The following is a 23,220-nucleotide window of genomic DNA, read 5'->3' on the forward strand; positions in this document are numbered from 1 at the left end:
ATTCTCCCAGCATTCCCTTTAAGCAGAGAAATCGCAAGGCAACGAACCACAGCAGTACCCATGGCCCGCATCCAAAGCACCCTCAAAGTCAATATTGTGGCATCCATCACTAGTACGCCATATGAGAGCACCAAACTCATATCCACCGGCGCTGGTCTCATAAAAGCTGATAGGACTTGTCAGTAAAGCCTGATAAAATATTCCCAGGATTGCTTACTCGATAGAGCATTCAGAGCTAGCACAGCCGTTGAATCCTCCATAAAGGGTACCAGAATAGGTAGAACCGCTGTTGTAGTCGGTGAGATAGATGATCTGGAAAACACCGCCCTCGTTGGCTTCATAGGCAGAAGCAGACATTTGGCCGTAGAAGGCGCTTGCTTGGCCGACAAGGGCAGCGGCAGCGAGGAAGAGAGGGAACTGCATTTTGAAGAGTGGAGGCTGGATTGGACTGTTGATGTTTTTGAAGAAGAGTTGAGTGCGATGATGATTTCAATTGAAGATGAAATGGTCTCTATTTATGTGTTTTCAGAGTGAAGATTGTATCTGATATTGGGTATGGTATGAGGATGTGTGGATGGGACACTTTCAACGCTATTTTCTCACTGCATGCTTCATTGAGACCGCACACCGCAACATTATGTGTGATCAGAGTTGCCACGATGGGTTGTACTATGGCTTTTTCGAGGCCTCATGTGGCGAAACCTCCAATTTTTGAGATTATTGAGCGTTTCGAGGAGTTTGAAAAGACTTAATAACTCCTCGGAAAGAAAACCTTTGGCTGTTAGATCTGAAGTCTAATCAGAAAAGACTCTGTCCCAGTAACGGACTTCTCTCCTAATATTCAATTGATTTTGTTCGTTTAGCGTATTCAGAGGCCTTCACGCGAGATGGAAGGGTCGGTGAAGAGCTTACTTCGTCTGAAAGCCATTGCTATATTTTGATACATTTGAAGCCACCTTTGAAATCCTGAAAGCAGCCACTATTTTAGTATCCAATCAACGAGGGAGAATTTCCTCGTGGATGAGTGATCAGGCTAAATATGGGGCGCGAACTTCCAAAGAGAAGATGCATCGATACCAGGTCCTGCAAGCCACTCGGCCTATTTTCCGCTGGATATACGCATCCTGTCGCAAAAAAATCCAAAATTCTAGGCGTTCATATTTAATAAGGGTAGGAGATTGATATTATAGGATTAGAGTAACAATCCGTGGACTTAGACTCCATCTTTCTAACTTCAGTGTTCAACTCATCGCATATGGCCAAGCAGTCTTGGACATGGGAGGCAGAGCTTAGCAGGTTATACCTCGTATCCAATGCTGATTTTAGTTATTTCTCCGTCTTGGCCCTGCAGTAGGGTGTCATCAGATAAATTATCTGGTTACCCAATCTTGCATAAAGCCCTGCTTATGACGGGCCGGCAGTTCATGCAGGGTCATCCCGCGGGGTTATGCACGTAAGCGCCCGAGGTCAGACATTCTTTGCTTGGCTCTGTTGATTACAATATCACTAATGGACCAGGTAGATGTTACTCTGGTAAAAAGGCATTAATATTAGGCTAGTATATGTCTGCTTTGAAGCTAATAATCTCCGGTATGCAGTGTTTCCCTTCAGGACTTCAAACTTCTACATGAGACATCCCTTCGGATATTCTACTCGTGATGATCAGGTACATATGTCATATGAACAGGGGTTGGACCTTGGCGCATCAAACTTGGCTTTATGGGGACTTAGCGAGGTGAGCACTTAGGCAAATAAGCAGTCGGATGCATTGTCTGAGTCAGGGCTGACATTTGCTAGCTCGGACTTTAGACCACATGAGTTCATCCCAAACATTTACAGATCCCAGAAAAGCTGCTAATTTGGAGACCACATAGTCAATGTCCAACACGTGTAGCAATTCCTCACATGTACATAGATGGATGTATCAAGCTCCAACGAGGATCGTATGGGAACCTCCTCTTGCTTGAACCAAAGTAAAACCCTCTCCACCCGTCGCGATAGGACCGAAAACGGGCACATCGGCCATCTGTTTTACCTCCTCTCCATCCATAACGACGCGATTGCTCTTGAATCCGGTACTAGGCACACAAATAACCCCACCAGTACCCTCCGGAGCTTCAATCTCAAGACCAAAAGTACCATTGTTGTTCTTCCTCCAAGAAACCCGGATAGGGCCCCGCGGAGTACCGACTTGCCCCCTAGCCCACGTGAGATCCCCACCATCAATCACCGGACAGATTTGCCAGGTCTTAAAACCCGGACCGGTAGGCCGAACACCGAGGACGTAGTTGCTCATCAGCGGCACGATACCTGTTGACCATCCATGAGCCATGGATGTGAATCCTTCTTCGTATGGTGATCCATTGGGACCAATACCTTCCCAGAAAGTGATTTTCGGGTCGTGGATTGACATCCAGCCATATAAGCGCTTTATCTCTTCAAATGCTGAGCTGGATGTACCAGGGGTTGCGAAACGAGCTGCAAGCTCGAAATAAGAAATGAATGCGTATACTCGCTCGGAGAAACCGGTTGATAGGAGGTCGTTGTCATAGAAGGCATTGCCGTATGACTTCGACGTAGCGTTGCCGTAGTAGTCTAAGAGGTCTTTGGCTAAAGATGAATTCACAGAGCCGGATAGCACGGCTATTCCATTTCCATCCTGGGCGTGCACATTGCAGATGGTATCTGCCGCTGCATTTGGACAGGGTCCTCCGTCGAAAAATGCGCCTACAGCTGGATCCCAGTTTCTGGCTAGGAGATTTTCACTTACAGCAGATGCACGGGAGGTCCAGGTTTTGCTGTCTGCTGAATTACCCAGGATCGCGGCGAGGTGTGCGGCTGATTTCAAGGCATGGACGTATAGAGCGTTGTAGTAGGTTATGATGCCGGAGCGCGGAAGGAATGCGTAATCTCCATATCCGTTAGTCTTGTTGAGAAGACCGCCATCGAATGTGAGATTCTGGCCAAAGTAGTTGTCCAAAGTCTTTTTCATCACGTCGTAATACTGGGCTGCAAAGTCTGTATCCCCGGTATACATAACGAGATCCTCTGTACACACAACCCACCACATCGGATAATCATACAAATCCAGTGTATAATTATTGCTACAAATAAATAAGAAGGCGCTCGTAGAGTGGGATGGGGTAGTCTACTCACATGCTAGCAGGTGGAATCCATCCATCAGAGCGCTGGTGATTCGCCAAATCAGCCAGTATGTTGCGGGTTGCGTCAGGATTGTCATGCGACAAGTACGTTGTGAGTGCAGCAACAGCCAGATCCCCAACATAAGGATCTCTGTCTCTCTTGGCGCCATCGAAGAGAACCTCCTTGCCTTCCAAAGATGGAGAGGCCGAGTTCCGGGGGTCTGTCTCATTGGCGAGGAACACGTCGGTACCCATGTCGGCGGTATACACACCATCGTACCACCATTGAGTAAGATCCTCATCAGAGCACTCAAACCATCCAGTGAAAGTATCAGGCGTTCCTAGATAAGCAGACCATTCTAGTTCAATGCTTGAGATAGACACTGATCCGTAAGGCTGAGTATAAGGAGCATCACTTTCGAGGGCATCAAGCCAGATCTTCATGTATCGAAAACCGTGGACACCATCGGAGCACACTTGATTATTGTATTGACAGCCAGTGTGATCTTTCCAGGTGTATCTTTCGTTGACGACGGCAATCTGCACATGCTTAGCTTATTTCAAATTGGAACCAACTTCCAGCTTGAGACATACCTGATCGGTTCCGTTTGTGAGCTTTTGACCCTGAGATAACTTGTTAGTGTATTAACAGAATATCTTTCAATCTAGTTCAACTTACTGCGGCCATGTTATCAGACCTGGTAAAATCGCTGACATTCGTCAAATATTGCTGGGTTTCAGAAAAAGCCAGCTTCAACCCAGGAAGCCCTTCAGATGAATTAGAAGACCCCGCAAACGTAATTGACACAACACCGACGGTATTCTGCCCAAAATCGACGACCAGAGTAGGAACACTGGTATCCCCTTCGTTGCGTGTCAGGATTGTGGGTGAGCCGTTCCCACCAAGTAAGCCATCGGGGTTCGTGACGTTTCCAGTCGTATTGGCAGACAAGATACTCTGGGGCTTCAACAAAGAGTCGCTTGGGGAACGAACATATTTGTGCCAGGTATTACCTCCAAGGGCATCATCTTGAGGTTTGAAAACAGCAGCACCAGACACAGCATGTGCTGCGAGTGCTACCACTGTTGCACCCCTCAGAAACATGGCCATTATCGACCATGTAATGGCGCTTCCATATCACGAACAAGGAATTGCCCGAACTTAAGCATTGTTCAGGATGGGGAAGTCGGTCTGTGCCGAACCTCCAATGCAACGTTGGGTATAGAGTTTATAAACAACGCGGACCCGGGATAATTCACACCGAGAACATGGGGTATAGTGCTAAATGCAACACTTACAGAGTGCTCGCACTGAGAAAATGGGTAGTCAATGATGCTTGACATGGTCCCCGTTCCGTGACGATCAACAGTATTTGGCCCCCACGACTGACCGCCGCCACATAGTAATCTCGGGGAATCCCCGCATAAGCTCAGACCTCCAAATTCGCCGACCCCTGCTTGGTCACTGTGCCTGGACGGAAAGCTATACGCCGGCAGCTCCAGTGCGATTAAACAATCAGTTCCTCGTTTTAAATCATGGATATTGATAAATCTAGATTTACTTCCGGCAGGGAACCGCCGCGCTTCTTCTGGGTAGACTATGAACCGGGCAAGTCACAGAAACGGGTTCTTAACCGCTCTAAACATGCATTCTTGAAAAGCAAACATTACGAAGTGCAAAGGAAAAGAAAATTGCAGGATTTAAAGTCTTCACGCCAAATGCCGTCTCTCTGTGATCCTCGGCTGTTGGATGGTGGCGTGGCCAATAACAATGATGACTTTGAGGATCCGACCCAAACCAGCCGGAAACCTGGAATTAGTAATAGCAGCTATGCCTTCTTCTCAGAGCCCTCACTATCGCTATCACCGGCAATCAGAATAGTTGATGATCTTCTTTCGTCGTCGACTTGCCGGGCTGACAATCCAGATATTTACTTTCACCATTGTGAGTCAACCGTGTTTGGACTTCAGAATCAAAACCGAGAATTGAATCACGCATATCAATGGACATTCACTCACGCGTATTAGACCGTCTTCGTACATCTAAATCATGCTGGCCTATTGCTTTCCACGGTATGTCGACATGGCTGTGGCAGAAGGCTCATGATCATCCCGCGTTGGGTCATGTCATTCTCTCAATGAGTGCAGCACAGCTCGCTTCAACACTGCGGCTCCAGAACGCCTCTCCGACAGCCATAGATAATGCAACCACGGATGCATGTATATTTCGATGGCAAACCATTAAATTATTGCAACAAATGCTAGAGCCCATGCTTCACTCTCTTGAATCTATAATATTGGTCGTTGCTAACCTAGCCTGTGTGGAGGTATCGACCATTCCCATGTTCTATTTCATCTGAAAATAATGAGCCTTGACTAACAAGGAAATCACTAGGCAGCCGAGGCTAATACAGTGGCCGTTGATGCGCATATGCACGGCCTTGAAAAGTTGGTGGACATGGCCGGTGGACTGGATATGCTGGGAAATCAGACCATTTTTACATTATACTGGTATGTCTTTCGATGACTGTCATTAGCCGATTACCTTTCCCCTGACCACTTTTGTATCTAGCTGCGAAGTGATGAGAGGGGCCATCGCAAGTCCACAGCCCGTGTTTCATATTTCGAGAGCCTGGGAAGCAAGAGCTCTGTCGCAGTCCACCTTCCTTGTAGCAGGCAACGATTCAACGAATAATTCTTCGCTTGGTGCTCGGTTCTTTAATTCGCCGTGGTCCCGGAAGCTTCATCCAGATTTGAAGGCGACTCTTCAAGCTCTTCAGAAATTGATCAATTATTACGAGGGCCAACTCTCTAGTGACTTTGCACGGCATCCCAATCCTATCGGTAATGATTACCTCATTGTTTTGACTCTACGCTTATACAAGCCGGTTAGTGAATGCCCTCATATGGCGTTCCAAGATTCTCTTCGGCTGTCGACGATAGTCTATTGCATGATCCGAATCTGCTCCCATCAAGGACTACCAAGTCTTGCAGTCCTTGTAGGCCGCCTTCGCCAGAGTTTTGACCATAGTTTCCTTGATCTTCGCTTGTTGGCCCCCGACTTGCTCTTCTGGATGTTATTCATGGGAGGACTAGCATCCCAGATACCTCCGGTTCCCTCTCAAGCATGGTTTGTGGAGCACCTAGCAGTTCTGGCAGGCGAATTATCCTTGACAGACTGGAATAGCACAGTCCATGTACTCCAAGGTTATTTCTTTTTCCCTCGAGTCAATGAGTTGGAAGCTAAGTCTTTGTGGGAATCTGTCCTTGAAACGCGAAGGATCAAGACCGTCTGAGATAATACCACGTCGAATCCACCCTAGTGAGATCGAGCTGCTCAACATTGGATAGTATGACTTGAATTGCACATGAGATTCATTTCATGGGAAAAGCTCAAGCGAAGGCCCCGATACATTAGAGACCATTATTCTCAGAACCTAGACGTTAAAATAATCATGATTAGTTTCAGATATATTTTGGCGTCGTATATACGATGTGATTTGAAGGAAATTGATTGCTCTCTAGATAATTTTGATCAAACCGTGTCCTGACAATGCAAATGAAGGGATTGACAATGGTTGAACAGATCCAATCGTGAGAAATAGGGATAGATCACTAAACTTGAATTCAAAAAACGGGTCGGGGAATATGTCCAAATTTTTCATAGTACTAAATCAACACGGCTGCTAGTGCTAAAAACTAGAAATTTGTAAAATCATCAAGTCATAAATGGTGTGTCCAAATTTCCGGACCTCAACCAAAAAAGGAAACAAAAGGGTATAAAGCATATTCATATGCAAATCAGTCCAGCCGCTTGTAGAGCTTAGCCTTGTTCGATGTAGAAGGCCCCGCGCAGCAGGCACTCGGAGCTGCCTCGGGGTGGAGAGTGGACTTGTTGAAGGTCTGGGCAGATTGTGGGACATCCAAGGCGGGGTTCTTAGTAAAGAAACCATCGGGCTTCAGCATGACACTAACGCGCTCCATAGGCATGACAGGGAAGTCTTCGATGCGAGGGTTGTGGGTAAGACCAAAGGTGTGCCAGAGCACCACATCTTTGTTCTCGGTATTATCTTTGCGCTGCACCCAAGTCTCGACACCCTCGGCGCGTCGGCTCTGGTTGGTGAATTCACCCGCAGCATACAGCTCGTCATCCTGGTACTTGGTGACCCAAATAGGTTTCGTGCCAAATTCAGCTCGGCGGTAGCCTAGAGAGTTCTTGCCAACCAGCAGCATCTGACTCGGTGCAGTCTGGAGCTTGTAGGAGACCGGCTTATAAGTGATGGGATTAGTAATGTTATCATTGCGAATTTTGAAGACACGGTGACGGTCTACACTGGTGTTCGCTGTGCTGGAGGTGTTCATCACAGTAGATTCGGTGGTATATCCAACCAACCACGGGTTGTTCTCATCCTCGGGCATAGGCACACTGTCTTCGTAGTAGACCGTGTTCTTGAACCCGTCGATGGCGGGGTCGATGCGGAAGGAGAACATGTGTTGATGGAAAGGAGCCATAACCCCAGGTCCAACATTGGTGCCCCAGGGAACAGTTTGACCATTCTCATTGTCAAATGGAACAGTCGAGAGAATTCCAGTGGCGCGAACTTCCAATTCGATATTGCCGGCCTGGTCAAAGATATATGCAAAAATGTACTCATAGTTGGCAACTGTACAGATCATCTGTAGAACCAATTGCCGATTGCGCACCACTGTAGCAGCACCGGATCGATAATTTGTATGCTTATGTTGCAATCCGTTATCTTGTTCATGCATGCAAATGACGTTCTTCAGTTGCACAGGATTGCCTTTGCAATCATTGCGGTAGCCATCAAAGTACTTGATATGCCCCAGGCAATCGCATCCTAGAGACAGCTGATTGGCATTCATACCAAAGCCAGTGTCACCAACATCAAATGCCTGCTTGCGGTGGTAAGGCGCACGGGGATCTGAGAGAATATGAGCAACAGATACGAGAGATGAAAACTGAAGAATAGCCTACCTCCATATGGCACCGTCATCTCTGAAATAGCCAGGCGATAGAAGACATTTCGGTTATCATAGGTAATGTTATAAATAACCAGGCCTTCTCTGATGTTGAATCCAACACGGAAGCGCCATTTCTGCCAATAGACCGAGTTGCCTTCCGCTGTATAGGACGGGCCCTCGGGCTGCTGAACAATATAGGGCTTCAGATCTGTGCGAATGGGTTCATCGAGAATATCGTGAGCGTACTGAATTGCCGTGACAGGCTTCCAAGCTTGAGTCTGCTGGGTCGCGTGATCTGATTCGCCGGGGAGATAATCCATTCGGATAAGCTCGTGGGTGAGGCCGTCAAATACAGGCGAAAACTTGCATGGTAGCGAGTAGTGGTTGTGCTGGGGATGATCCACCGAGATCAAATACATAAAGCATTGGAAAAGTCGCCGTGACTCGTTCTCGTTGTCGGTGCCGTACATCCAAGGGTCATTGCAAACCGTCACGCCGGGAGGAAGCTGCAATTTTTCGATTTCGGCAAGCACTGCAGGGTGTTTCATGCACATTGCCTCGATTTCCACGATCTCATCCACATCAATCGGTCCCTGAAAGTTAAATTTTGTCAGACCCAAGGAATCACCCGCGAATTATTTTGGAACGCGAAAAATGATGAAAATTTTCATTCATACCTGCACCTCGCGTGGAAGCTCTTTGGCATACACGACAGAACGTGTATCGGCATTTAAAATGGCTTTGTAGAATGCGCCGCTGTCCAGGCGGTGGAACAGGGTGTAAAGCAGGCGGGCAGGTGGCTTGGGCAATGGTCGTCGCAACCGCTCGGCCTCAATGTATGGGACAACATCTTTCTTGATGGGCTCGTTAACGTCGATCCGCTTGTAACGCAAAGGTACCCCAGGGAAAGTTGCCTCAAGAATGCGCACGGCAATCTTGATTTCCTCCGGGGTGATAGGGTCAAATGGGTGCGGTCCGGTCACCATCATCGCATGAATAAGATGGGGTGCTGATGGAAGAAAATTGCAGATAGAGAAAAACGGAGAAGACAGTGACACGAGGGCAAGGCTGCAATGAATATGGGGTAAGAGGGGAAGATTGCGGCGATTTTAAATGTCGTGAATCTTATCAGTCCAACTGCAAGTGTTGGTTGGACCTGCCCGATCAGGTAAGGCCCCAGTCGATGATTGTGGAGCGATGTCCACTAACCGCCGACAATGTTGTACAGCAGATGTGTAAACAGGGTCCATGCGATTGGCGGTCTATAGTAGATGTGATGTATAGATCCAATTTCGTGTTCGAGACAAACATTTTCATTTTTAACGTATACATACACCTGAATCCTTGGTATAGATACAGTGGAAAAAAACACAAATTACCCCAAATCATAGATAAGGGTCACGTGCTGCGCGAGATTGCCTTGATCGGGTAAGGGTCGCCCCTCTACATTTCCTATCAATTCGCGGGGAAATCGTCAATTGTGTTGATTATTTCCAACCATGACGGCCTTTGCAACTAAAATCACAGATACGGGCTGGGCCCAGCCATCACCGGTCAATTCCGGTACGATAACCCCTCAAAAGAAAGTCCGAACTCGGCAAACTGGGACCGCATGGACTCGCTCCGGTTGCTTAACGTGTAAAAAGCGTCGCAAAGGCTGTGATAAGGCTAAACCGAGGTATATGTCTCCACTAGCCCTTTTTCTGATAAAGAAAAACTGACACATTGACTAGTTGCAACAATTGCATCAAACAAGGCCGTATATGCGAGGGCTATGGCTCTGTCTGGGCGGAGCCTTTAGGCCCGTCTGCGCAGGTTTTCAAAACTGATTCTACTGATTCCAACACTACATTGAAATCGAGATCTAAGGATGAATCATCACCATCGCATCTAGTTTCACCAACAAATTCAACATTCTCCGACGCATGGCTGGATACACAATCATCTATCTCCCCATCTCCAAGTGGATCTATTACTTCATCGCCTCGGCATTGGCTGAATGAGAGTAATATACGTCAGGATTATGATCAGGGTGACCAAACAACCGAGGAAGTTGTTTCGCAAGAATCACTAGCAGTAGTCCCACGACCCCGGAACTATATCAGTCACTTATCGGATCACGAATCGCACTATCTCCAATATCACGTCCAACAAGGCTCCAGGCTTCTCGCCAACCTCGAAAGTGATGACAATCCGCTTCGATCATTGCTCATTCCTCGAGCAATGTCATCCCCGCTTCTTATGAGAGCCGTATGCGCAGTTTCCGCCCTTCACCTTGCAAACCGTTCACAGGGCTACAGTGCGCAAACCGCATCAGCAACTTTCTACGGCAGAACTCTTGAAGGGATTCGGTCGGTGTTAGTTAAATCCTCACCCGAGGCACTCTCGGATGATACTATGCTCGCAGTGGGTCTACTGTGTAAATACGAAATTGTCCGAGGCAGCGTCAAGCAATGGGTTGTGCATCTCAACGCACTTCAGCGTTTAATCGCTACCCGCGGAGGCTTGCAGTCGATGGATCCAGATGCGGCACATTTCTTAAGAGGCCTGTATGTTTGTCAAACTTTTAGCCTTTGCGAAGACATACTGACAAGACATAGATATCTATATGCGTATAATATGGCCCGAATCAGCAATCGGAAACGAATCACTGCTGCTGAGCCCTGTCCCGCAGATACAGACCTCGGTGCACCCAGATTGGATATCTACATCGGGTACACAGAGGAAATCCTTAAATTATGCGCACGCATCGCCGAACTGCCATCGCTAGGAGGCGATTTAGTATCCCTCCGTCTGGCAATAGCCTCCATGTACGTCAAATTCCTCACCGCCGCCATTTACCTCGCAAGAAAATGGCCTTATACTAACCGCCTCTTAGAAATGAATCTCTCCTCACATGGTCCCATACCTCTATCCCTTATATTATTCCTCAAGGCCTTACACCCGCATCACTCACCCGCCTTCAACTCGTCGCCGAATGTTACCGCGATGCAGGATTCATCTACCTACACTCGATTTTGGAACATATGAGTCTGAAATCAAGGAACAAAAACGCTTCTGCTCTATACTACACAGAATGGGCACCTCTCATCTTCGCGCCAAAATCCGTTGCCGTCCACCGCTGCCTCGCGCGTGTGGAAACTTTCCCGTTAGACGACCACTGCGAGTCCTCGGCACTTACATTCCCGCTGTTTATTGCGGGCGCTGAGAGTGATGTACTTGCACACCGGAGCCTTGTTACCCAGTCACTTGCTAAGCTACAAAGTAATTTTGGGATTGGGAATGTCAAGCGTGCGGAGGAGGTACTTAGGATTTTGTGGGCGAGGAAAGATGCTAATGCCCTCGAGGGAATCATTCTTGGGGAGCCAAGTGTAAATGCGAATGCGCAGAGTTCGCATTGGTTGGATATTTTGGAAGAGTTGCAGTGGGAGTTGATTCTTGCATAAGATACTGTATTTAATTTTTTGTGTACTATACTTGCTACTTCTTGTATGATATTGAGTGAAACAAAAATAGAGAATACCAGCCTGAGTTCTGGCGTACCTGGGTATTTGGTATCTGAACGATTCAAGCAAGCTTCATAGCAAGTAATAGGCGGCAAGCTTCAAGAGAAGAGATTGTAGAAGCAAAATAGAAACGTCGTTTATAGAGACACATCAAAGGCCCGGACCGAGTCAGCTCAACCCCATATTCACCTCATCGCTTAGCCCGAATTCGCGCTCTGCCCTTTCTGTCCCGTCCACAGCCCGAGTTGCCCACCGGTCAAGGTGATCTTGCTCCTCGCGTAGACTTGCGCTGTCGCTCGTTGCCACACTGCCTTCTCGAGCATGGGACGTGCGAGACCCTTGAATACTGATGGGGCGTGACGATGCAGATCGCGTACTCCCCTTCCCATCGGTATTTGCACCAGTGGAGCGGCCAGTATCTTGTGACCCGTCGCTACCGGGCTCTTTCTCCTTGCCACTGAACCAACGTCGGCGACGGTTTTTGAGTGGGGTGGCTGATGAGAGGCTGATGCCGTCTGCATCGAAGTCCTTCCCGCTGTCTCCTTGCTCTCCGGCTTGTATTTCTTGTTCAGGTGTTTGTGTGAAGTTGGTTACGGTTTCTTCGGAAGAATTTTGACCATCGTTATCTACGTCGACAAGCTCTGCGTCGCGGAACCATTTGCGTCGACGTGTATATCTATCCCAGCCATCTTGGCCGCGACGTCCATCATTCCACTGGAGTTGGTTAGAATAATTAACATACCAGTCCAAAGTTGAGAGTAAATACCTTATTGTCATAGTAGATCCATCCTTCACTTGCGGCTTTGGTTTCTGACTTATTCGACGTGTCTGCGCCTTCAACGCGCCACTCAGTCCCTGGGACCCATCGCCATTTCGCATCGCCTGTTCGGACGTCTGGTAGTTCAAATAAGTCCTTTGCTGGAACGGGATTCAAGTGCTCATCTGTCCAGGCGCTACGCTCCGAGGGGAATAGCGAGTAGGTCCACCCGATGCCGAGCCAACGCCGTTGATTCTCATATACAACGAAAGTGAATCGAACCCCACCAGATTCTTTGCGGCGCTTTGTCGAAATATTCATGCCCACACCCTGAGCTTCGGCTTGGGCTTTTTGGGAGTTGCTTGGGGGCTCGGTGATCGACAATCCGGTGACCATGGCGCAAAGTCGACGTACTAGACGAGATCTCCATAGAATGACGCGTGAGACTCGCGCAGGTCGTGAGTGGTAGGTGAGGATGACAGTGCCAACAGTTATGATGATACGGCGCGTGGTGATCAGGTACAATGGGGGAAGTGTTAAGGCGATCCAGACGGGTGTGACGAGAAGAATGCGAATAAACAGGGCTGTTAGCGCAGGTCGGGTCGTCGCCGATGTTGCGGTCCGCTGTGTGGATAGGAAATCGGTGAGATCCAAAAGGGGCTCCAGCAAGATATTGCATCGGTAGGTCAAGGTGCGCAAGGTCTCAACAATGTCATCCAAGCTTTTTTGGTGGCGGATGGTACTGTCCACTGATGGGCTTCGCTGGTGCTTCTCACCCGTTGAGATCGTTGATGACAGAGGTGAATACCGACGTCCGTACATACCCAGGATCAGCCCAACCACAACAAGTATAGGGCCGGCCCAGAGAATGATGGCGTCACTGTACAACACCACTGCCCAGAAGGTGGCTACGAGCAAGAAGCTCTGCCATGGGTCTCCCGTAGTCCATGTTATAAGACCCACGAATTTGTTCAGCGGAAGGAGAAAAGGATGAGAATAGGCTAGTGCGCGGGTTATTGAGGGTGGCGTAGCCACCAGAAGTGGTGACTTTCGATGCACGATGACGCTGGAACGCTGTCGCGACGTCAAGGCCGAGCCAGCGATGGTAGAGGGAGCAAAGGCGGCGACGGTAGGTGGTTGTGAGTCAGGATGGCCATGGTCCTGGGCAACAGATGAGGGCGCCATGGAATCTATCCACGGAAGATCTTCTGTAGTCGCATGAGCATGGCAGATGAACATATGGGGGCGTTATATAGCTTCTAGTTCGCCGGGTCAGGCAGCCAAAATCATCAGGGAACTTACCGAGAGCTGCCATCCAATTACGAGGGCTTCATGGAGGGAGTTTATGTGCCGCCGATCAGCAGGCAGGCATCCATCGTTTATATAGCGTGTGTTGAGAATCGAGGTTCGTTCGGTCCAAGTTGATCTGCGGGGAGGTCGGGGACATGTGACTGTGGGTGCGTTGCATAACAGACTGGAATGAACGAGAAAGACCAAGGAAAATTGAGATTCTCAGTAGTTCAGAGAATTTAGTTGATTTAGATAATAATCTTCTAGTTGTCTTAATGATTTAATTCCCATATACATGATACAAGAAGCCATGTTGAGGCCGGCTCCATAGATCCAGCTCCCCCGACCTGCCGACGCTAAAACGCGCAGCCGAAATTTTCCCTTTCTTCCTCTCTTCAACTCCTTGTGATCCTCGCATTCGGTCTTCAACGCCTTCGCCATGGTAAGTCCCCAGAACTCATTTGCACTCCCTAAGCCTTTTGTCTTTTAGAAAAAAAGAACAAATCTAATATCTGATTCCTCCCTAGGCTCATCGCATTGTGACTCAAGTTATCGTCACCGGAGCGCGGGTTTTCGGCCGCGCCTTCGCCGAGGCCTACAAGCAAGCCCAGGCTTCCGGAAAACACAACGCCGTGAAGAAGGCCGCTGGTGTCACTGGCGGCAGCATCGCTCTCGATGAGGCTTGCAAGATTCTCAACGTCAAGCCCCCTGTCGCCGGCGAAGCCAACAACGTTGAGCATGTTATGGAACGATTCAAGAAGCTTTTCGACCTGAACGATCCCCAGAAGGGTGGCAGCTTCTACCTACAGAGCAAGATTCTGCGAGCACGCGAACGGATAGAAATGGAGATTCGCCAAAGCGAACGCCAGGCTGCGGAGGAGAAGGAACTGCGTGAGGGCTGGAATCCCAAGCTCTACAAGGATCGGTGAAGCTAACGCGCCTGACAGCGCGATCCGGATCATCGTGACCTCGCAAATCCTATGCGACCTCCCCTCCCCGCGTTTGCGTCGACGTCCGAGCATTTAATTTCGCATCGCCCTCGAAAAGAACTCCGGATTTCCGCTCGACTTTCTTGATTTGGCATAGCATGGCGTTTGGGTTATTACGGGAGAGAACGTGGTTGATTTGTTCTCTCCCTGATTAGACTGGGGGATCTGATTCCTGGGCTTCTGTCCCTTGTGGAAGGGTTCTCCAACTGCATTGGAATCGGTCCCTCTGGCCTTCGGGTCTTGTGTATACATACCATCACCCTTTCTTTTTACCTTGTCGACCTATTCTCCACTCTGACTTGGAAACCATCATGTACCATAACTGTATACTTGCACATGCGGAATGTTCTTCCCATTTGAATCGATCACTATTGCCAGTACTTTTGTTACTTTTTTGCTTTTTTAACCTTTTTTGCCACCGCCGACGGTCATCATCTATCATTCTCAGGAACATGCATGATATCGGTAACTGAGTAATCGACTCTACACAACCACCGATTATTACACTAATGCGGAACCATCGATCTTTCGGCATGGACTGAAACAGGGTCCTTACTGCTAGCGATCGATCGATCGAAATCAAATCATCGCCCCCGCCATGGCGCCATCCCGATGCGGGCGGAGCCCGGATGGAAGGATTTCTCAGGGATAAGAATATGATTGCGGTCCCACTCACCCACTCATGAACCACTGATCCTCTCGATAATATCTCCTTGAAAGGAATAATCATACCTATAACGCATCCGACGATCAATTGAAATCACCAGATCGCGACTCCTCACACCCCCAAACCATGCGGCCCTCCACCCCACTGTCGGCGGCCCTACCCCCGCTAGTAATGGGCACAGCGACCTTCAACTCGCAATACAACGCAGACCCCTACGCCCTCCCAACAACAGAGCTTGTGCAGCGCGCCCTGAAGCGCGGAATTCGCGCCTTCGATACATCACCCTACTACGGGCCTGCCGAAGAACTCCTCGGCCGCGCTCTCGCAACCGATTTTGTGCAATCCCACTTCCCCCGCGAATCCTACCACATCCTCACTAAAGTTGGCCGGGTCGCATCCTCAACATTCGATTACTCCCCATCATGGATCAGACACAGTGTGCGCCGCAGTCTGCACCGCCTACACACTTCTTACTTGGATGTTGTCTACTGCCACGATGTGGAATTTGTCTCACCAGCTGAAGTCCTGACTGCCGTCCGGGAACTTCGTCGCCTCCGTGATGAAGAGGGGCTGCTGCACTATGTCGGTATCTCCGGATACCCAGTCGATATCCTAAGCGATCTTGCCGAAATGATCCTCCGGGAAACAGGCGAGCCGCTCGATATCGTTATGTCGTATGCGAACTACACACTGCAGAATACTCGTTTGCGATCGCTTGCGCTGCCTCGTCTTCTTGCTGCCGGTGTCGATGTCGTACCGAATGCTTCCCCGCTGGGTATGGGATTGCTTCGTCGTGATGGTGTGCCGATTGGATCAATGGGCGACTTTCATCCTGCGCCTGATGCGCTGCGCAGTGCTATCAGTGATGCGGCTGAATTTGTTGCGCGCCACGGCGAGAAATTGGAGGTTGTGGCGATTCGGTTTGCGCTTGAGTCGTGGTTAAGGGCTGGAGCTAAGGCCGGTGCGCTCGGGGCTCCGTTAGCTAAGGCGGCCGATTCCGACCCAGGATTCTTGTCTGTTGCCAATATGGGTATTGGGAAGCGACTTGGTGTCAGCGTGATGGGAGTTAGCAATATCGAGGAGCTGGAAGAGACATTGCGCGTGTGGCACAGTATTGTGGATGGACTGGAGAACTGGAATGAAGATCAGGATGAGGATGAGGATATGGAGAGCAGGATTCAATTTGCTAGTCCTTGTACTCCCGGTCAGAATGGAGTTACCGGTGCTGTCCCTTCGTCTGCTACACATGCGTCCAACATTCTTACCCCCTCGGAGGGCCTTATCACCGATCGCGTGTGGTCGCGGGAGCGTGAGGTTTATATTCTGCAGTTGGCGAAGGAGATAAGGGATATTTTGGGTCCTCAGTGGGTGGATTATGTGTGGGATAGTCCGGGTCCCGACTTCCAGAATTACTTGCCTGAGGAACATATTGCTACTTTGCAGAGGATTGTTGCAGAGGAGGCTGAAGGAAAGGATGTTTCTGCTGTTGAGCCTAGCGGGTTTGAAAGGGAGGCTATGCTTACACCACCATTGGATGCGGAGAAACAGCTTGCTTAGATTTTAGCAGCTTACAATTATCGAGTCTGAATACCTGGTCTTTGGTCACGAGACAATGAAATTATGTCCCCACACAATTGAATAGCCCTGAAGAACATAATGATATTTCACGGCAACTCTATAACGTTAGCATCTGTTGGTATAGGTGAGTAGTCGGAAGTTCAACATCCAAACCTTGAACTTCCAGGGCCAGATTAGCATCGACCCCCGGCCAATCACTCCAGTCCTCTCCAAGAACCCACTTATAGTGTTTTTTTGATGAGAAAGGAGGATAGGGAGGGGATTCAGGGAAATAAATCCCCGAGAATAAGCAGCAAAATGCCCACCTTGTCATGCGAATGCAAATACTCAGGTCTCGGGCGGTTCCATTCGATCACTAATATATGTTTACCTTTATACAAAGAAGGATATCGGTCCTATCGCGGGTCGATCAGATTATTCGGGGCCGGGTTGGGACTCGCATTTTCCGATTCGAGTAAAAACAAGGCAAAGAATGACCGAATCGAGACCGCGGAAGGACGGATACCTAAAGTCAGTTCCACTCCTTGAAATGGTCAGCTTCCAGGATCTGAAAAGTAACATATTTGGAGGACACCTGGATTGAAAGAATAAAAATCGAAACTAAGGAAAAGACTCGTTACCCACCATCAACACCGCTCCAAGTCAAATATTCCTCCGTGCAAAACAAATTGGGTATCACCTCGAATACATCGAATAAACGGATCAGGAACTAAGGAACTCATTCAAGTCATGGGGATGAACGACCTCCGCAGGGTTTTTTTTCGGACGCTCCGACTTATGGGGACGTCGGTGGTGGAGGAGCAGGAGCTTCTTCTTCGACCGGGGGAGGCGGGGGAACATTTCGATACTTTGCGAATTGCTTGGCAGTGTCAAAGACATAGCGTAACTGGCGTCGCTGGTCGGCATATTCATCGAAGTTTGCCGCAATAATAGCATCCAGCATGCTCGGCTTGGAACCATCTTTGAACGAATCCAGGCGACCCTTCAATGCGCGGTGAGCGTCTGCGAACGCACGGAAAATCAGTCCTATCTCCCTGGTCCCACCGGAAATGTCATTGGTGGAGTTGTTAGGATCTTCAATGTACAAGCGGTCCCTGGAGCCGAAATACTGCAGACTACGTTAGGCCGATGATCGTGACTGCGGAAATAATAGACTTACCTTGTTGGTAAACTCTGGCGGTTCCATCCGAATGCCAACATCCCGATATTTGAATCGGTTTCCATAGAAGTTGAAGAACTCAAGCAGAACGTGACCGACATTCTGTTGGTCCTCCTTTGGCATGTGTTGGAGAAGACTGGCTACAAGGCAAGTGATTGAAAACCCACCAAGACCACCAGTGGCCACCTCGTTCAATCCTCGGAGAAGAAGGAACTGTTTGATCACAGACACAATGAGCGGCATTGCTGGAAACTGCTCTTTCCAGCCCTGGAATGTCCGGTTGGCAAGAATACCACTATCATTGTCGAAGGATAGATCCACACGGAGTCCGGTCAACCTGTCAATAAATTTAAGAATAGGCACCCGGGCGTGGGCAATGGTTTCAATAGACCCAGGGACCGCAATATTCAGGTCTCTCACGAAGGCTGAAAAAGCGTAAATTTGTCCTTTCCTTACGCCATAGAATTTGTTGCCACGGTCCAGGAATTGCGTCGATAAGAGCACCAGGTCAATGTCAGCCACGGGAAGATATAATCCCGAAGCGAATGACCCGAAAGGACGTAGTTGTATGTTTCCATAGCGGTTCTGGAATGCGGTCTCCAAACGTGATATCAGATCCTCTCGGACATACTGTTCGTACATGTGCGGTCTGACCCAACTGTAAAAAGCGACGATCTCGTTATGCAATCTGATTTCATTCGTTAGCCATGTTCATTTAATATGAAAAGTGGGGCTGAAATGACGGACCTTGCTGCTGGGTTCAAGTTAGGGTGAACGTCCGCCATCCAAGGCGCCGGGTTCTGGCCAGGCAGTGGCCGCCAATCAGACAGAATGGAAGCGTCTGAGTTGTATCTCCGCTGAGGCTTGCCGATTTTTGGCGAATACCCTTTGGGCTGGTCCTCATCGCGCGCGCGTTTCGTCGCAGCCCCTTTGATTTCCATGCCTCTCGGGCCCTTGGGTGCATTTTCTGGAGCCCTGTTTTCGGAATCCTCTGACTCCTTTGACCCCGCACCGGTGGAACCGTCGACCATACCAAGAGATATGAAGTCCTGATTGTCCACAACCGCGTCGTTCTGCTTGGACGAGGCAGCGTTGGCTAGTCTTGCTTTGCGAATCAATTTGACCACGTCTACCCGTTTGTGTTGGCTTTCATCTGGTGGTGGGAGCGCAGTGTATGGATCTGGGTTGGACCATTTGGGAGTGGGTGCCGGGGGAAGAAGCAAGACTGAAGAATCGTTCTGGCCATCAGAACCCAAGGCGCGTCTTTTACGTGGCCGTGCCTCTTCATCAGAGTCATCAGAAAAGTCCATCTCGGCTTCTTCACTATCACTCAGCGTATCAAGAGCGGCAAACTTGAGCACAGGCTTATCGCTGGCCTCATCACCTTGTAACTGCTCGGGCGTTGTCTCTCGCTTGGTGCTTAATAGTGGCCGTTCAGCAGTAGGCCGTGGAACGCGAAAAGTGAATTCAGGTCTGCGGGGAGGGCGACGTTGGTCTCGGGGTCCTCTGGCGCGGTCATATCGGTCATATCGGTCATTTGGGGGACCATTCCCTCGAAATTGAAATGGTGCAGGCATAGCGGGTGGCACACTAGTTGACTCTCAAAATGTGGATGCGTCGAGCAATGCGGGTGTGGTTCAAGAGGGTGGAATTTGAGAGTATACGCGACGAGTAAGCGTATCAATTCGTATCCATGATACGTGCAGGTACGGCACAACAACGCAATATAATTAAGTAGGAGTGAAGGTAGTGACAGTGACAACTGGGGAAGGTGTGACCTGCAAGAAAAAAAGGATTGTTACGGCAGAATACGGTCGCGTATGTATATAGAAGGCGGTCAATGAATATATCAACTATACAACGCTGCAGTCGCTAAATGTGCATTTTTTGTGAACCTTCCTCTAATAAACCCACCAAGTCTTTTTGTATCGCCATTTCAGAAAAACTGATACGATCAGGAGCCCAGTCCAACCAGCTTAGTGCTCTGGTGCCAGCTCCTCGAAGCAATCCTACACTAACATCAATCAACGTTGGGCGTCCGTCATTGTGCCAGAACACAGTTGCCCCGCACCGACCGCAGAATTCTCGATATACCCCAGGGGAGCTGATATACTGCTGCATTGTACCTCGGTTGAACTCCAGTGGTAGAAAGCTGGCATGGAATATATTGGATTTGGGCACAAATGCCCACGCCTGAATGGGAAAGCCGCTACTCAGTCGACAAGAGGGACAGACACAAGTCCCAGCGAGATATTTGGTATCTCCGGCTCGTAGCCACCATCTGATATGGTCCAGGTTCTCTGCGGACTCGGAGTGGTACGGAACTAAAAGGTCAGGCCATGGGGATGATGCCTGAAAAGAGGACTTATCCGGACGAGTCACAAAGAAGTCGATGCCACCACAATGACAGCGCGCATGCAACTCGTCCGGACTTGTTGAAGTATTTAGTGACTCAGATAATTTCTGGTTAACAGCAGTGTCTTCTCGAGCTGCTGCATTTAGCCTGCAGTCAACATTTGTTGTCGGACCAGGGAGAAATGTGCTCAGTCCGCCATCTTGAGTGTCATTTACCTTCCAGTGCTTGACAGACTGCACAGGTGGTGCTTTTTTAGCTACCAGTGTCCCGGAGGCTACCAGGTACTGCTCCCCTGACCGCGCAAAGACGTGACAGCCACAAGTTGCACAAAAGAAGCGGCTCAGCTGGGGCGATTCCCGGTACTCTTGGAGTTGGTGCAAGGCTGGCTTATAAAGCAAGAGATAATAGGATGTACACATCTGTCCAGTAACCGAGCGACAGCTCTTACAGTGACATAGCTCGAGCTGACTGTGGTTTGCCGAAGGGTGTAAATGGACCGATAATGCTATACCTCCGCAGAGGCAAGTAATCGATGCTGCCATGCAGTGCAACAGGAAGAGCTTGAAAATATTGAAAAGAAAAACAATTGGACCCAATGATATGAAGCTATTTCCAAGTGCATATTATCTGATTGCCCGAATGACCGATGTTTTGCCCACGTAGCCAAATCCGTCAAAACAAACAACTGTTGCACGGACTTGCGTCAAATATGCGCTCATGCGGGGCTCAGGCTGCATAAATGCACTCGTCCTCCGAAACAGACTCAAGTTCAGATGAGAGACGAGAGTCGCATCCCGGGAAGTCACGGGGGCCCCGTATTTATAAAGACTCTCATTTCCACCCCTCCCTCCCCCACCATTACCATATTCCACCACTCCACCACTCTTATCACCTCCAATCTAAAGACCTTTAATCGCACATTTCGCGTTACCTTCTATTCAAAATGGGTGAGTTCTTCCTATGTTAGCGAGCGCAGAGAATGAGCAGGGTCCCTGTTGCAGGAAAATGCAGTGCGGGGTCATGGCGGGGGAGATGACCACGTATTTCCACGCATATTTTGTGATTGCGATAGCCATTCTGACCACGAACAACAGGTCCCGATCACACTTGCAGCTGCGGCGCTTCTTGCCAGTGCCCTTCCGGCGCATGCCAGTGCCCCGTAAGTGATATGACGTTGTTATCGCTGCAAGCTGCGAGTCCATGCTAATCTCACTGCCAGAAATAAATCACTCGTGTTTCCGAGTCGTCGAGCTTCTCTAGACCGTCGCCTTTGGTCTTCGGGACAGGAACCTGCGAGCGAAACGAAATGGATAAGATCTAGCTTCCACTAGATCAGAGATAGGCGAGGGGATGTGATTGCGGGGAGGCCTTGATGTTCAGTTTTCCAAATCAACAAAAAATTCATTTTTAGTCGATCACTCTTAGTCAATCTTGACCATGGGCGGTTCCTGATCTACTTTTATTCTTTTTCACCAAGTACCTTGTGGGCATCGGACCCAATATTCGGTCCATTTAGGCTCTGATGTGACAAGCTTAACGGCACTGCAGCAAAATATCTGTATCAACAGATTCGGCATATCGCAGCTGTACGGTCAAGTTGAAGATCTGCGAGTCTCCTTTCACGTAGCACTCGAAAATCAGCTGCCTTGCCAGGAACTCGATAAACCAGTGGGCGTCCGCCACATACCCAAGACCAGGCCCCAAATCTCGTCATGGGCCACGGACCACTCTCTTCCATGCTCTCATCGCTATATCCTGATCAGGCAAAAACTCCACATTGTCACCGAATCATCTTCGGCTTGCGCGGCTGGATGTTGCCGAGCAATGTTCTCGGCCACGGGGAACGACGGTCCCTACTGTACCTAGGCCCCTGTAGCAACGCACTGACTTTGACAACACGATTAATGCGGGCATTCGGTTCTACTCTAGAAGGTTTGACCTCTGAAAGCATCTTGCTCCAACCAATGATACCCCTACATCATGCATATTGGGAGGGTCCGTGGCACAAGCAGGGTATGATATGCTTCGTAGCTTCCATTATCATGCAGGATGAGACGGTCCACTTTTCTCGGTGACCTGCCCTGTAAACATATTACACAAACTTTGTATCGGGACGATGTGGGCCGGAAATGCCTTGGACAAGATCTCACGTACAAAGGGGAAATTGTATAAGCCGGTGAAGCTATGTACGGCAAGTAGCTCTACAGCTTCATGGTATCAGATCCACACGATTCCCAAAGGAGGACTTCGTACACCGGGTTAATGCCGTATCTTGCTCGGATCGTTTCCTTGGCTCCGTACCCAACTGCTGATCCCTTTCACCCGAAATATTCCTTCTGATAGTGCCCCATCTGAGCTCTTCGCTATGTCCCCTTCCAGCACCAACCATATAACCACATCTAAAACAATAATGACAGTCAAAACATGAGCCTCTACTTGTCAATGTTGTGGACAGCGCGTATGCCATGCACCTCAAATACGGAAAGAAACCGAGGTCACCAATGGTGCCTCATAGCGCCCCTCCTCCAAGGTCCTCATTTCGCGCAAAGACCGGTCTTTCATAGGCCAACGCCGGAAAATGCGGTCCTGCACCGCTCCTGGCGCCGAAAAATCCTTTCTCGTAAAATACTACGCCCCCACCCCATTCTGGGCGCAACACGTTATACTGTATGTGACTGCATCCATGAGGTAATTAGTAGGAGGCCCGTCCCGAATACAAGTGGATCTTACAAAAACCCGAAACGTGCCCGTCATTATTATGACATAAATGAGGGGTCTACATTGCATGACTG

At 49.1% G+C, this 23,220-nt stretch overlaps 8 protein-coding genes across 8 annotated transcripts; 3 read left to right on the top strand and 5 right to left on the bottom strand.

Annotated features, from left to right (window-relative positions):
• Positions 1 to 18: 18 nt before the first annotated feature.
• N7503_003981 (uncharacterized protein) lies at positions 19 to 423 on the bottom strand (the record flags this gene model as incomplete). The annotated part of the gene is made up of 2 exons (XM_057063528.1): positions 19 to 166; positions 218 to 423. 2 exons carry the CDS (start codon positions 421 to 423, stop codon positions 19 to 21), a joined length of 354 nt encoding a protein of 117 aa, XP_056924443.1.
• Positions 424 to 1,924: 1,501 nt separating this feature from the next.
• N7503_003982 (uncharacterized protein) lies at positions 1,925 to 4,254 on the bottom strand (the record flags this gene model as incomplete). The annotated part of the gene is made up of 4 exons (XM_057063529.1): positions 1,925 to 3,104; positions 3,157 to 3,683; positions 3,738 to 3,767; positions 3,823 to 4,254. 4 exons carry the CDS (start codon positions 4,252 to 4,254, stop codon positions 1,925 to 1,927), a joined length of 2,169 nt encoding a protein of 722 aa, XP_056924444.1.
• Positions 4,255 to 6,944: 2,690 nt separating this feature from the next.
• N7503_003983 (uncharacterized protein) lies at positions 6,945 to 9,115 on the bottom strand (the record flags this gene model as incomplete). Its single annotated transcript, XM_057063530.1, has 3 exons — positions 6,945 to 8,086; positions 8,140 to 8,719; positions 8,804 to 9,115. The coding sequence occupies 3 exons, from the start codon at positions 9,113 to 9,115 to the stop codon at positions 6,945 to 6,947; spliced, it is 2,034 nt and encodes a 677-aa protein (XP_056924445.1).
• A 510-nt stretch (positions 9,116 to 9,625) lies between these two features.
• On the top strand, positions 9,626 to 11,572 carry N7503_003984 (Zn(II)2Cys6 transcription factor; the record flags this gene model as incomplete). Its single annotated transcript, XM_057063531.1, has 4 exons — positions 9,626 to 9,804; positions 9,860 to 10,675; positions 10,727 to 10,936; positions 11,005 to 11,572. 4 exons carry the CDS (start codon positions 9,626 to 9,628, stop codon positions 11,570 to 11,572), a joined length of 1,773 nt encoding a protein of 590 aa, XP_056924446.1.
• A 228-nt stretch (positions 11,573 to 11,800) lies between these two features.
• N7503_003985 (PEX28-32 family peroxisomal membrane protein) lies at positions 11,801 to 13,704 on the bottom strand (the record flags this gene model as incomplete). The annotated part of the gene is made up of 3 exons (XM_057063532.1): positions 11,801 to 12,346; positions 12,399 to 13,597; positions 13,692 to 13,704. The coding sequence occupies 3 exons, from the start codon at positions 13,702 to 13,704 to the stop codon at positions 11,801 to 11,803; spliced, it is 1,758 nt and encodes a 585-aa protein (XP_056924447.1).
• A 385-nt stretch (positions 13,705 to 14,089) lies between these two features.
• On the top strand, positions 14,090 to 15,048 carry N7503_003986 (import motor complex subunit PAM16). Its single transcript, XM_057063533.1, has 2 exons — positions 14,090 to 14,121; positions 14,207 to 15,048. The coding sequence occupies exons 1-2, from the start codon at positions 14,119 to 14,121 to the stop codon at positions 14,606 to 14,608; spliced, it is 405 nt and encodes a 134-aa protein (XP_056924448.1). The 5' UTR covers positions 14,090 to 14,118; the 3' UTR covers positions 14,609 to 15,048.
• A 413-nt stretch (positions 15,049 to 15,461) lies between these two features.
• N7503_003987 (D-arabinose 1-dehydrogenase (NAD(P)(+)) ARA2) lies at positions 15,462 to 16,892 on the top strand (the record flags this gene model as incomplete). The annotated part of the gene is made up of 1 exon (XM_057063534.1): positions 15,462 to 16,892. The coding sequence occupies one exon, from the start codon at positions 15,462 to 15,464 to the stop codon at positions 16,890 to 16,892; it is 1,431 nt and encodes a 476-aa protein (XP_056924449.1).
• Positions 16,893 to 17,688: 796 nt separating this feature from the next.
• N7503_003988 (putative topoisomerase family protein TRF4) lies at positions 17,689 to 19,661 on the bottom strand (the record flags this gene model as incomplete). The annotated part of the gene is made up of 3 exons (XM_057063535.1): positions 17,689 to 18,021; positions 18,073 to 18,760; positions 18,820 to 19,661. Coding segments are annotated over 3 exons (1,863 nt in total), but the record flags the coding sequence as incomplete, so codon positions are not given.
• Between the last annotated feature and the right edge of the window lie 3,559 nt (positions 19,662 to 23,220).

The sequence above is a fragment of the Penicillium pulvis genome, assembly GCF_028828015.1.
Source record: "Penicillium pulvis strain IBT 33274 chromosome Unknown contig_1_segment0_segment0, whole genome shotgun sequence".
NCBI classification, from domain to species: domain Eukaryota; kingdom Fungi; phylum Ascomycota; class Eurotiomycetes; order Eurotiales; family Aspergillaceae; genus Penicillium; species Penicillium pulvis.